The following is a 13872-nucleotide window of genomic DNA, read 5'->3' as shown; positions in this document are numbered from 1 at the left end:
AACACGACGATGCGTGGATGCACTTGGATTTGCAAAGAACTTGAGGACTGAACTTTTTCCATGTGAGTGAACCTCCCAGTCATTCCTATAGTGACACCCCATTTTCCAGCCATAATGACTGTAGCTCAGCCGTTGGAGACGGGTTGGGGATATTTCTACATTATCTTTCTACTCGCAGCTGTTTTGTGGTGTGCTAGACTTCGCGTTTTCCCCAGAGTTGGAACTGGAAATGGGCTTCGTTGCCAGATTTACTTCATTAATGTTGAATTGATTTTTTTTTTTTGCACATTATTGGATGTGATGAATGGTTCTGCATTGTGCTTAGCAACACCACAGCCCTGTGAATGACCTGTGTTTACAGAATGAAGATCCAAATGGACCACTAGAGTTTAAAGACTAGCAAAGGAAGTATTTTCAATATTTGAGTGTGGTAGGATTTTATGTTTCTTCTTGTACATGTCAGTAAGTGCAGTAGGATTTGCCTTACCCAAGATGGTGGCTAGCATCTTTTCACACAAGCACATTTACACGAATGTTACTACAAGTTCTCGAAGGAAGGAAAAGATATTGAAATGAACAAAATGAGAGAGGGCAAGTCAGTTCCAACCTATTTTTTTAAACTCGTGATTTCGTCGGTGAAGACATTTTTATTTGTTGACTTGAATGTTATACGTTCTCTTTATCTCGTGGACGGATCGAGCTGTCACAGCAGGATCACATGGAGGTGTAACGGTACGGGGCATTCAGTGATTTCTGTGGTGGTTCATCTGGCTGCTTTTCAGTCTTCCTGCGCTCTTACTCGTCATCCGCTGTGGTTTGGCCTTAAGTAACAGTAACACGCTGTGATTAGAGTTTTAGAAGAAAGTTTCAATTTTTTAACCAGACTTCTTGCTCTAGTTTGGAAAGTAAAGACATTGAGAGGATGACAGTAAAGAACATGGTAAAATCCTGTGTGAGCATTTCGTTGTTTTTGATGGGACTCAGGGAAGTGAAGCAGGAGAAGCAAAGTCAGTCTTAATGCTACGTGTAACTGTGATTTCTGCTTTTGGTTTCTGCAAATTGGTGCAATGGAAGTAATATAGGCTACACACAGGGCTGCAACCACCAGTATTTTAACACATTTTTAAAAGGTTTTACTGTGTAAAAACAATATATTTACATGATCTATCTAGGATTACAGCAGACAGGTTTGACTGGACGCTGGCGATAGAGTAAAATGTTAGTTACTAAGAGGCTTTAGGCTACAGGTTCTAACTCCATCACCTCCTCTAAAAATGAAATAAGTACAAAAGGGACCTCATTACTAACTAATGTAAGTGAACAATTATAAGTCAAAAACCTTTTCACAGAAAATTAACCCTTTCATGCTACAGCTGGCTCGATTAACCTTATTTCGAAGTTTACGATGGATTAGTTTCTGCTTTGGCATTCAGTTTGTATGTAGGATTGGTCATTTAGCATCTCAGCTGATGAGGAATTGTGAATGTTAATAATAAAATTATTTACTCTACAAGATGTTTCGTTTCTGCTCATTAGGGTGTTGATTTCCACATCAAGTCTTAAAGCAGTGACTTATGCTTCACACTGGGCCAAGTAGCAGCTGAGCTACGTGAAACAGCAGCCAAAGATAACAAAGCTGCAAACACAAAGCAGTGATTTTGGTCAAGAAAGAGCCAAACTAGAGAAAGCACTTTAAGCAGCATTCTGAGCAAATTCCCACACTGAAAATTCAGCCGTGCCACAGAAGGTTCAGCAAAGAATCCAGCAGACAAAGCTTGTAACATAGCTGAACACACAGGAAATCAGAAACGCCAGATCAGCAAAAAGCACGACTAAGACTTCAATGGGATGAAGAAATATCCACTATCTAGGAATTGATCGACAGAAAAGTAAGGGAAAGGATGAAATCACTTAATTAGAACAGAACCAGCTAAAATAAACCAGAAAGGTTTATAATCTGATTAATCAAGCGTTGAGTCACAACCAGTTCTGTCACACCTGTTAATGACATCAGTGTTACTCACATTAGTAGGAATACATCACATTAGTTGTTTAACTTAGTAAATTGTTTAATTGTATTATTGTTAATTTACATTAATATTTGTGAAATATTAACCTTCACTTTATGCAGCTGAAGCTTTAAGGCTCATTTCTGTGATGATCTCTGTTCTGCTAAACGAAGAGACATCAGGAAACACTAGGCATCCACCTCAAGTAATCAGACTAAACGCACCTGGCAGATTCTCTGGACTCTACTGTACTTTTTTTACATAGATTTTTTTACATACTAGCTACAATTTGAATCACCAGAGAGGAAACAAAGCTGAAAGTGAGGTTTTATTTATATAAAATACATAAATAAAGCATCTGCAGGTGACATCTTGAGCATGTGCACATATTCATATACACAAACACGTGTACGATTGCAAGTCACCAACAGCCATACGAGTTCCCCCAAAGACAGAAAAGAGAAACACAATGCAGAGGTTGCAGCCATCAGGGAACACAGATATCGTGCTCAGACCAGTGCAAGCAGGCATTGTTCAGCTCACCACTGATCTGAGATCAGTGAAAGCAGAAGTCAATGTATATTAAAATATGTCTCTGTGCTGCACAAGCTTTCTTTCCCATTAAATCGGGCCGATAAGAGTCTTCTTCCAAAATAAACACATTTGAAAAAGAAAACATGTTAAGAACGACATCTAACTCCACCTTTAAAATAATTAGTTCTGAAAATTAAACATGCATTTGCTTTTTCAAAAATGATTATGCAAAAAAGAAGAACTTAGAAGCTCCAAGAAGATACAAACAAAAAAACAACACAAGACATTTTGACGGGCTGTAACAGCGGACCAGTGTGGTCTCTGTATCTCCTGGACTCTACTGATTGCACATTTAAACCTTCGCCCTTTAAACTATAAACAAGCATCTGTCTCACGCTTCAACGTCCCAGATCATCTCAAATCTTTCTGGCCAAATAAATTTGACTAAATAATCAAACAAAACAAAATTTCAATTTAAAGCAACTTGACATGAATGACTTGTCTTTCAACGGTCTGATCAGTGGACACGTGGGAGAAATGAGAGCAGACGCTGAACAGACTGTAAGGAAAGGAGAGATTTTCAAAGGAGAGAAAAGCGAAAGGGGGTAAAAACACAGCGTCGAGTCCACAACCGAAAAATATATGAACTAACATTCCTCAGAAAATCTATTAGTGCCACTTATTTGAATCCCCCAACAATAGAAAACAAAGTGTAATGTCTGCTTTCAACTGCTTCAAGTGAGCTGCGCAAAATGGCACTAAACGCGGAGAAGTGTAGTCGTAGTTCTCCACCACAGAAAACTACAACACAAGCAGCCAAACTCATGGATATGTCAGGGTCTGAGCTCCCTTTGGATATCTTTAAAGCCATGATACGACTCAGAATTATTTCATTTCAAAGCATATTTCATTCAACAAAAGGAAAAAAAAAAGGCTTGGACATAAGGTGACATTTTACTCTTTGATCCAAAGGCAGAAATGTGACCTAATCTAAGATGTGTCCAGATTTCTCTTTGTAAGCTGACTTGTCTGTGCTGAGCAGGAAGGAGGGCCAGAGCTCATGTAAGGCTGGGTTACGCATAGACATAATCGTCTCATTGATTTGCATATAAATTGGTGATTTGTAAAGTGTTTGTCTATGAGGGGGAGAGTTTTAAAGTCTCCCCATGCGTGGAAGCAGCGTGTGAAGCAGTGGGGCTCGTTTCCCTTCCGCACCAGCCGCAGCTTCCGAGGCTGCTCTGCTTCCTTTGAGCGCATGTGCTGAATGTACACCTGGTGAGGAGGAGGAGCAGAGTGTTAGTTAATGTGTATACAGACAAGCCAAACCGGTTCCAAGCTGCAGTTTCCCATTCACCTGGCAGGCTTTGAGACTAAGCTTGATCTCCACCTGGCTGGTCTGAGTCCCGACCCACATGTATACCTGAGAGAGAGAGAGAGAGAGAGAGAGAGAGAGAGGAAAAGAAAAGAAATCAGTGACATGGAATGAAAGCATTTGACGATAAAAGGTAAAATAAAAACAACACATCAGTTGTTTTGACCTCTTTTCCATTGTCCAGCAACATGATGTCATCATCAGCCAAGTCGTCCTGACAGAAGTCTGAGCACTTCTCTGACACAGAGAAATAACCCTTCTCATTCGAACATCTGAGGAGAAGCAAGCGGGGGGAAAGTGATGAGACAGAGGAGAGCAGATGCTGCAGAGAAAGCGCGGCAACGCTCACTAACCTGAAGAGGCGAGCGTGTTTCATGTAGTCTGCGTCTTCATCGTACGGCTTCTGAGATCCGATCCCCACCCAGAAAAAGTTCTCTGGCTCCTCCCCTTCATTAATCACCTACAAAACAAGTCGTTCACATGTCTGACAAAAACACAGTAAAGTACACAGAGTTGTGGGCTGCAGCATGTACTTGCTTTACAGAGAGGGAAGTCAAAGCCGTGAGTGTTGTTAACATGTTAAACATAGAGCAGTTGTTCTATGTTTAACATGTTAATACGCGTGGACTAAAGGCAACACACTTTTAGCTTTATATATTTCTAAATAAATCAGATTTTCAGTAACATGTTGTCTGTGCTCTCTTGCGTCCCTTCACAAACACAAATATCACATTCCTCTTTCTTACCTGTTTGCTGTACGTGTCATCAAACATACTATTCATGACGTCCTCGGCCAGTTTGGCTTCGTCCGGGTCAGCAGCTCTGCCCACCCAGGTGTAAACAATGCCCTGATTGTCTGTGCTCTCGAATGGTACCTGCACAATACACACAGCATTACTAAAGGCAGGAAGAGAGCAGTCCGAAAGTGAATGTGTGACTGATACAAAGAAAAAAAAACGAACCTTGAGTATGAAGCAGAACTCTGAGTTGAGGTTGCTCGAGTCTGTTCCAATCTGGATGGTCCTGAGAAATATCAACAATATTAACAAAATGCAGTGATGGTGAGGAAAGTCAGTTGACAGCAGGCGGCATTAACCTGGTGCAGAGCGCGCTGCCGTTGGTGCGTATATGGTAGAGCGAGGGCTGGGCAGAGTCTGTGTTCTGTTTCCTCTTCCCTTTATGAATGATGAACTTCCTCTTGAAATGAGACAGGAACTTGAGGTTCTCCTGCTGCTGGGTCATACGCACCACCTAAACAGCAAAACAGCAGGAGTCACTACAGCTCTGTAAGAAACACAGGGTTAAAACTAAGAGCACAATTAAAACCTTCAGTTTTCCGGGAAAGAGACTTTCAAACTTCTTCTGCAGGGAGAAGGTGAAGGTGAGCCAGCCCATGTTGGAGGCCTGCCTGCCCTGCCAGAAGTACACCACACACTGGAAGTCCTCCTCTGGCTGTTTGTCCTCCTCGTCCTCGTCTCCTGGAGGATGACCACCGTTGCCTTGCTTCTTCTCCTTCACCTTGTCCTCCTCATCCTCATATTCAACAGGCTCCCAGTATCTGAGAAAAGACATCCCGTGGGCCTGTGTTTGAATCTCAGGTGCTAACCATCCACAGAACACACATCTCAATTTTTCCATCCCTCATTCTCACACACATGGTTACCTGCAGAGGAAAACATAGCAGTCCTGTGTGAAGAAGTGGCCAAACTCCTCCTCTGGCAGACGAGCGAACTTCTTTCCCTCCAGCACGAATCCTTCCATACCATCCAGGTCCTCATTCCACTCCTCCATCAGCTGCTCAGCCTGGACAGACACACAGTTTTCCCTTAAATCAACATGAGAGATGAAGTAGATATTGGCTTGGCTGGAAATGATTTACTGTGCGTTACCTCGGTGAGCGGCATGGCTGGCTGCCTGGCCAGAAACAGAGCTGTGAGGTCAGCTTTCATCTGGTCCTTTTGCTCTGCGTCCTTCTTGACCTGAGACACAAAAATGCCATAATAATCAGACACAAGCAGCAACACACATATGCAAGGTCTGCCCATTCAAAGCACAAGGATACATTAAGAAAAGCCCATAATGTGATGAATAGGATCCTCTGGTATTCAACTGCAAACAGCTGACCTTGCCCTGTAGACTGTCGGTCTGCTGTACAGTCTCAGCTGCTCTGGTGTAGTCCACCTTCAACACGTCATCCCAGTTCTTAAACTTGGACTTAAACACCTAATGGAAATGATGGAAAATATGCATCAATTAAAACTGTGATGAAGGGAACAAAGTCAAAATAAGTCAAATATTCTAATACAAAGTACAACGTATTTGTGGGTTGCCGCGCTTCATGCGTATCTGGAGTGTGGCAGCATTAAGCTTTACCTGGCACTCTGTGCCCTCCAGGTTGCGGGTCACGCATGCGTGTTTGGGCCGGTGCAGCATGGAGCAGATCTCCTGGCCCAGTTTTAAGGCAGCGGCTCTGACAAGACGCGGAGACTTCCTCCCAATCCAGATGAAGACGTCAGACCAACAGTCCAGGACGTACACACCCTTTGTGTCCAGCAGAGACTGCAGCTGTAGAAAAGGATAGAAATTAAGATACCATGATGCAGTGAAACAGGAGGAGGAGACAGGAAAAGGTTGTTTATACAGCAGATGAACCTACCAGTCTGAGCTCTGGCAAAGTGTCCAGTTTGACCTTATGGTCTTTGTGCTCCACGGACAGCTTGTAGTTGATTTGAGGCAGCTCCAGGTAGCCCAGGCCCAAGCCCACCTACAACACAGCAGCCAGAAACTAGACATCACTAACTTACTGAAGATCTGTTCATGCAGATCTGGCTGGATATGTATCATTTTTAAACTGCCACAACATCCAACCTTTCTCACTGTGTGTCATCATGAGCTACTGATCACTGATTTATTCAGCCTCGAGCTGTAGTTCACAACAAGCAGCAAACAGAAAACTAAGCAGAGAACAGTTACCTTGTACAGTTTAGGTCTGATGGGGGAGAAGTCATCTGGTACATGCTTCTTGATCTCCTCCGGTTGTCCTCCCAGTACCTCCCAGAATTCTGGAGGCTCCTGGTTCTGCATGAGGGTTGTAATCTCAGCCTTCCCCTTACGTTCATTCTTATTAATCTTTTCTGCAAATAACCTGGGGGGTGACAATTCGCGGGTACGTTAGATTAGTTCATCTTCTCTGACTTTTCATAAAGACCCTTATGAAAACGTCCATCCAAAGAGCAAAGAGTTTTACCGAGCCTTTGTGGTGCCGCTGAGCGTAGCGTTGGCCCCTCTCCAGACAAAGATTTCCAGTCCTGTGTCCAACAAGAAGACGTAGCTGACAGAAACAGAAAGACAGGATGTCACAGACACAATGAAAAGAAAAACGACACGTCTACCACAAATACAGAGGCTGCATCATACAGAACGTGCAGCACCACAAAGGAAGTAATAATGATTGAATGACGTGAGGAGAAAAGAGTCACCGAGGGTCGAGGGAGCAGGCCTTCGCCGGTACAGACTCCAGTCTGATGTTTTTTTTGCCATAAACTCTATACAACCTGACAAAACAAAAAAAGATTAAACCTTAAGGTAATAAAGCTGCGAGGACAAAAAACAATATCATAATACTACCAACAGACATGTATTTGACACGAGAGTGGGCCTACCTGACAGAATAGTGTGTGTCCTCCACTGTGTAAAACCCACTGGCTGTTCCTCCCTCAATGTACGAGATTTCATTGTTGAAAACCTACAAATAACAAAGCACAGATTAATGTAACGCTATCTTACATCCCTTTGTTTAAACACGACTGCATCAATACAGCAGGTCTATACGCACAGCACTGAACTCCTCGCTCTCATCGCCCATCTCTTCCCGTATTGTCCGACACTCTGCTCCAAGGAAGTTCCTCAGGTTGACGGCGTGAATGGCAGAGCCAGCCTTCTTGTCCAGCGTGGCCTCCTGACCAATCCAGTAATAGATCTGCCAGTTCAGAGCGCCGTTATCATCCAGAAAGGTCTGTAAATACAAAGAGGAAGAACATGAGACTCGTGGGAGGAACAGACAGAAGAGGGAATGCGAGGAATGCTGCGGACCAACGTTACCTTGAGAACGATGTAGCAGTCAGCCTCATAGAACTTGCCATGGAAGGTTTCATCCACCTGCATGGGAATGAAGTTTTCGATCTGCCACACTGTTACACCTGCAACCTGTGGAGGAGCAGTAAGATGGAAAGCTTTAAAGACTATTAAAACTCACTTTAAAAATCGATCAACTGTTTAATAATGTAGCGCAATAATGTCGCTGATAATCGTTACTCATTTTTATTGGAAAAGAAATAAAAGACACAAAGGTGGGTTACCTGCCCGCGTCCTCCAAAAAGAACTCAGAGTAGTCAAGTTGAGGCTCTCTAGACTCTTGTCCCACTTTCGGATTTTTAAATCTCCATATTTCAAATCCCCATTCTCCTGCAAAATTAATGTGTTTATAATAAATTCCAGGTTGTTGTTATCTGTTCATTCCTCAAGTGATTTAACTATTTAATCTGTCAGGAGAGCAATTAAACTAAATAACTGACAGAACGCAACACCATTAACGTCCAGATGACACTCCCCAGATAGAGCTGTGCTAAACATACATTTCTTTTCTTACCTCCATGTTCTTTTTTTCCTGTGCAACATCACTCATGCCCTTCAGCACCTGCTTTGCCTGATCATCCTGAGTACAGTCCTTCCGCCTCCTCAGCCTCATCTTTCTCGCCAGGTGATCTCGTGGGCTAGCTCCTACACACACACACACAAAATACAAATCTGAGCCTAAAGAAAGCACACAACCTGTATTCACAGTGCACCTAAAGACACAAACGTGAGCAAAGTCATGTGCAAGCGCCAACACACGCACCTCCTCCAGCAGCAGCTACAGTGGCGGGTGAGGCCCCGGCCAGCCGGAGCTGGTTCTGCAGAGAGAAGTCGATGTTGTACCACTCTGCAGCTCTGTCAACTGGCTTAGGAGGCATGACCAGGTTTGGGTTCTCACGCACATCAAGAACCTGCAAGCAGAGAGGCTCATTGCCGGTTTGCTAATAACTAGTATTTGTATCCTTAAAAGAAAGCTTTTCTTTCAGGGTGATATTACTTACATTAAAAACCTTCAATACTGAGCGCAAGCCAAATGTTAATAAACTCTAGTGCAGTATGTATGTTATAGAGTTTGTTGTACCTCCAAATCTGTCAGGAAATGAATGGCCTCAGGCAGCGTCACCAGGCGGTTTTTATTCAGCACTAACTTTTTCAGCTTTCCACATCTAGAGAGAAAACACAAAACCTCAAGTTTTTTGTTTATTTGCTGGACTCATAATCATAATCACGTGATCAGACTGAAAACCTGAGATCAGACTCATGACAATTTAAACATCTGTTGAGAGTATAAGTCACCACGATTACACACACTAGTGTATGCAGCTTTGCAATCAACAAGTAAAGCCAACCTGCAGAGTCCTTCAGGGATGAGTTCCAGGTTGTTGTTAGCGGCCATGAACTCCATGAGGTTGGACAGTTTGCCTACTCCGGGTGGAACTCCATCAAAGTCCAGTTTGTTGGAATTCACATACAGTTTCTTCAGTTTCGACAGTTTACAGATGGCAGACTGGTGACAGACAGAGAGGAAGGTATTTGAAAAGCAATCCAGAAGATTTTACATCAAGAAATCACACATTAAACAAAGATTTTCAAGGTGATCACCCACAGAAATAAACACATTTAGTGTTTTTTGGTTCCTTCTGTTTTGACCAATGGAGTTTTGTTGTAACGTTTTCTGAACTTCCTCAAACACACATAATAGGAAACAGTGGATTATGAAAAGTAATGGTTAAAGTTTAGAGTCCTTACAGGCAGTGAAGTCAGCTGATTGCGGCTCAGGTTGAGCGTCTCGAGCTGGGTCCACTGGTCAATGCAGAGGGAGAGTTCGGTGATCTGATTACTGCTAAGGTTGAGTCTCTTCAAACTGCCCAGTGAGTAGAGACACTCTGGCACCCGAGTCAGGTCGTTGCATGAAAGATCAACATCTGGGAAGAGAAGACAATGTTAAAATGGGCTGTTTATTTACACAGAGTACAAAGCAGCACACGTGTAAAATGGTGATCCAAATACCGAAAGTCTCAGGTGGATGAGAAATGACAAGTGGTACCTGCTAAATGTGAGAGTCCCTCTAGGCTAGTGGGCATGTTGCTCTGGGTCCTCTGGGTGTTCCTCAGGTGGAGAGTCGTTAGTGCCACCATGGCTGGCAGCTGTCTACTCAGACACACAACAATAACGATAAGACAGCAGAAATAAATCAATTAAAACCTCCTACTTCTAATTAAATGTCATTAGCACCTTCTAGGTCAAGGAACAAATAGTTGGTAAAATACGAAATCATCTCCTTACCGCAACTGAGCATGCATCAGCGGGTTATTGTTGAGAATCAGAGTCTGCAGGTGCACAAGGCGTCTCATCTGGGGTGGCAAGCTGTCAAGCTTGTTGTCGCTTAGGTCCAGATACAGCAGGTCTGTCAGATTGATAAACAGCTGGTTGGGGATGGAATCAATGCTGTTGTGGCTCAGATTCAGCACCAACATGTTCCGGCTGTTCTCCAGGTCCCTGGGGATCTCTGTCAGCTGATTGTAGCTCAGGTCCTAAATTAGAACGGATAAATGTATTTTCGTAAATTGTGTGTGGAAGTAAGATTTATTTTTGGGGACGTGTGGCAACATAATGAACTAGAATATGAAAGAAGGTGAAAGGTGGAAAATGACAAAAAAATAATTGCAACTAGAGTGTAAACAAGTCTTTAGAATATAAGCCAGAGCAAAATGTATGGATAGATGTACCAGCACAGAAAGGTCGTCAAGCTGAAAAATGTCATCAGGGACTCCAGAGTTCTTCAGGTTGTTGGCTCTGGCTACCAGTGCCTACACACACAGCAAAAGCTTTAGGCCACCATTAAAACCACACAGAAAAACACCATAGTCCATTTAAGCTTGTCAAAACTTGTAAGTTGTATTACTTATCTTTAAAATATCATTTCAATTGAATTTTCTATTTGTGTGTATTTTCTTATGCAGGTGTTGGTGTTTCTTACCCGTAGGTTCGGTAAGTTGCGCAGTTCCCCATATAAGGTGGACAGGCTGTTGTGACTCACTGAAATATGCTCCTAAAGAGGAAAATGAGAAATTCTATTTCTGATCAAAAGGGCACGAGACAAACAAAATATTGCAACCTATAGCTTCCCACACCCTACAACCCTTCTCACGTCACTACTGAGGAGCGTTCAAGTTTAACGTGCCTCCAAAAGCAAATGTCAGCTTCCAATGGGATAGCATCAAAAGACATGCAGGTAAACACAAATCGGTTTGACTAACAGCCTCAATCACAGACTTATCTTCTTTATCTACGGTATATAACTAACTGACAAGATCATGTCATCACCTGTGACCTTCTGAACAGTGCTTTGGATGTTTAAATTAGATAATCCTTTCATAGGAAATCAAGATTAAAGCAGGACTGAGTGTATTCAGGTATATAGTGTATGAGTGATCTTCTGTAATCTACTTATTTAATCAAATCTATACTACTCTTTAGGTTCTCTTGTTCAGACTTTCTTACATTTTTGTTGTTAATACACGAGTTTACTGAATTATATACATGCAGTAAACAGGAAATAAAGACATAGGCAGCATGTGTGAAAAAGCATGAATAGCCAAACACTATAATTAATAGATCTAGCTAATATTTGATAAATATGTGAATGTCTCACCAGCTTCTGCAGAGAGGCCAGCTCCTCTGGGAGGTAACACAGTCCTGTCCTGTTGAGCTTCAGCCATCGCAGGCTGCTCATACATTTGACATGCTCTGGGAAGTTCCCACCCTGTACAACCAAAGACACAGATGTAGTTATGATAATGACATATTTAACACTTAGCACTAACTTGTGAGGGAACTTGTAGACAGAAGTGTAAATATTTAGAACTTTTACAAGTGGTTTGACCATAAAATATAGAATGTGTCCAACTCATCACAACCAGATTTTGATGCAACATGAGTAAAGAATTTTTAGCTACTTGTATATACAGAACATAGAATGCTTCACTTCAACTTGCAGAATTGTGTGTATATACCTAAAAATAAAGTCACATTACAACTCTGCTCCTACAACACAAAAAAGAAAACATCGCTTCTCTACAAATCAGCCACAGGAGCAAATGCTGCGGACATCGTCATCATTTACAAACTAGATATAACGCGTTGACTTGATCAAGGTCACATTAGTGAAGATTATGCCATGCCATTGTTGCTTAAATTAGAGCTAGTAGGTAGTCACCAACGGTTTTACTTTCGCAGGTACGCTGTAGCCTTGCTACGGTTGATCACATACATAGTTCTGTCACTGACCTACATGTCAGATGATCGCAGCTGTCACTACAGCCGGACGGACTAATTTACAAACCACAATACTATGCTCGCAAAGTCTAAAACACCACATGCAAAAGTATGAAGATCCTGAATGACTTCAGCCGCTCAACAATCTTACGCGTGTAGTTTAGTTTTTTTCGCCATAGCGTCACTTAACGCGCTGAGATCTTACGTGTAGGTTTCTGACTCAGACATCGGGAGTTAGCCAATGTCAACACCCAGGCTAATGTAGCTAGCAAACGGTATAAACTTTAACATAACGTCGTACTATTATTCAGCTACAGGAACAAAAAATACCTAAAACACTGTGCTAAACAGAAACCTGTTCATCAAAAGCTTAGCGACGGAGAGCAGACTGGAGGTAACTGACAACTGGCTAACGCCCAATGCTAACAAGCTAAGCTAAGTGTTTTCGCCGTGTATATAGCGAGGATTAGCTTTAGCTAGCTAGCTAACCGTGGTAGTTTCCTAACAGTTAAGAATACATATTTAAGGAATACAGTTTAAAGTATTTACTTTGAAGTCGTTTCCACTGAGGTCTACCCCTCGTATAAAGGGAAGAACTCCGGTCGCAGCCATTTCTGGTAAATATCAGCTGCTCAGCCCCCAACTGTCTATTTTGGTCTGAAACCGGGGAGGAACCTGGAGTACATGCACCTGTTCACGTACCCGCCTCCGGACCACAGGTCGGCTCGGCACGAGGCAGTTTGCTCGGTGGCGTTTTTGCCTGCGTGGGTGATTGTGGTCGCGTGTGTAGGTTAGCTACGACTGCATCCGTAAGGAAGGGACATAGCGGCCATCGCGGGTCCTGCGTCTTCACCAGAAACGGACAAGGTGAGGAGCAAAGCGGTGGTCACAGAGGTTACAGCTTGATCCAGACAGGGACTGTACAAATTAAGACGCGGAAGGACCATTTCCTCAGCAGTTTTATCGTCAGACGTTGACACTGAATCTGGGTTTAGAGTTAACCGTTTGCTGTCTCCTCAGGGGTTTACCTGATCTCTCCCTCAGAGTTGAAGAGGTTCTCGCTGTCGGCCCTGGTCGTCACGGAGCCGCTCTGCTCCGTTCAGTTGGACCGACTGCGGGAACCCACAATGCCAGGCTAAAAGTGTCACAACATGTTCTGAGCTGCACAAACTAATGACTCCTACTGCGGTCCAGAATTTGAGGCTGCACGATGGAAGCAAAGAAATGACAACTTTACTGTCTTGGAATCCCTTATAAGCAGCCAGAGTAAAGCTTGGCAATGTCTCCTCAGCGACGGTTCATCTGTTCAGCCACAGGCCAACGGACCCACAAGAGCCAGATGGGTCAGGCAGAGGGAGGTGTGAACGCACGCACACCGCATGCACGCACACACACACACCACACAACACACCACACACACACACACACACCACACACCCCTCTAGTGTTCCCTCTCTTCATCCGTCTCTTCACCTCTCTGACCCCTTAAACCTCTTGAACTTGCAGGGGGGCCCCTCTGTCACGCATGGTAAACTATTCAGTATG

At 43.2% G+C, this 13872-nt stretch overlaps 1 protein-coding gene across 1 annotated transcript; it reads right to left on the bottom strand.

The window, feature by feature from the left end:
• Positions 1-600: 600 nt before the first annotated feature.
• On the bottom strand, positions 601-13000 carry LOC114859964 (protein flightless-1 homolog). The gene is given in 32 exon segments (XM_029158129.3): positions 601-3815; positions 3898-3963; positions 4082-4187; positions 4269-4375; positions 4662-4790; positions 4878-4938; positions 5012-5166; positions 5242-5473; positions 5579-5718; positions 5805-5894; positions 6040-6138; positions 6289-6480; positions 6572-6679; positions 6889-7060; positions 7163-7246; positions 7395-7469; positions 7578-7660; positions 7751-7930; positions 8017-8121; positions 8261-8319; positions 8322-8379; positions 8564-8694; positions 8813-8960; positions 9131-9215; positions 9399-9556; positions 9799-9974; positions 10097-10200; positions 10336-10583; positions 10779-10859; positions 11030-11101; positions 11705-11815; positions 12877-13000. Coding segments are annotated over 32 exon segments (3960 nt in total). The 5' UTR covers positions 12940-13000; the 3' UTR covers positions 601-3533.
• Between the last annotated feature and the right edge of the window lie 872 nt (positions 13001-13872).

The sequence above is a fragment of the Betta splendens genome, chromosome 8, assembly GCF_900634795.4.
Source record: "Betta splendens chromosome 8, fBetSpl5.4, whole genome shotgun sequence".
NCBI lineage: Eukaryota > Metazoa > Chordata > Actinopteri > Anabantiformes > Osphronemidae > Betta > Betta splendens.
The sequence above is the reverse complement of the archived record's forward strand: the minus strand, read 5'-3'. Positions and strand labels throughout refer to the sequence as shown.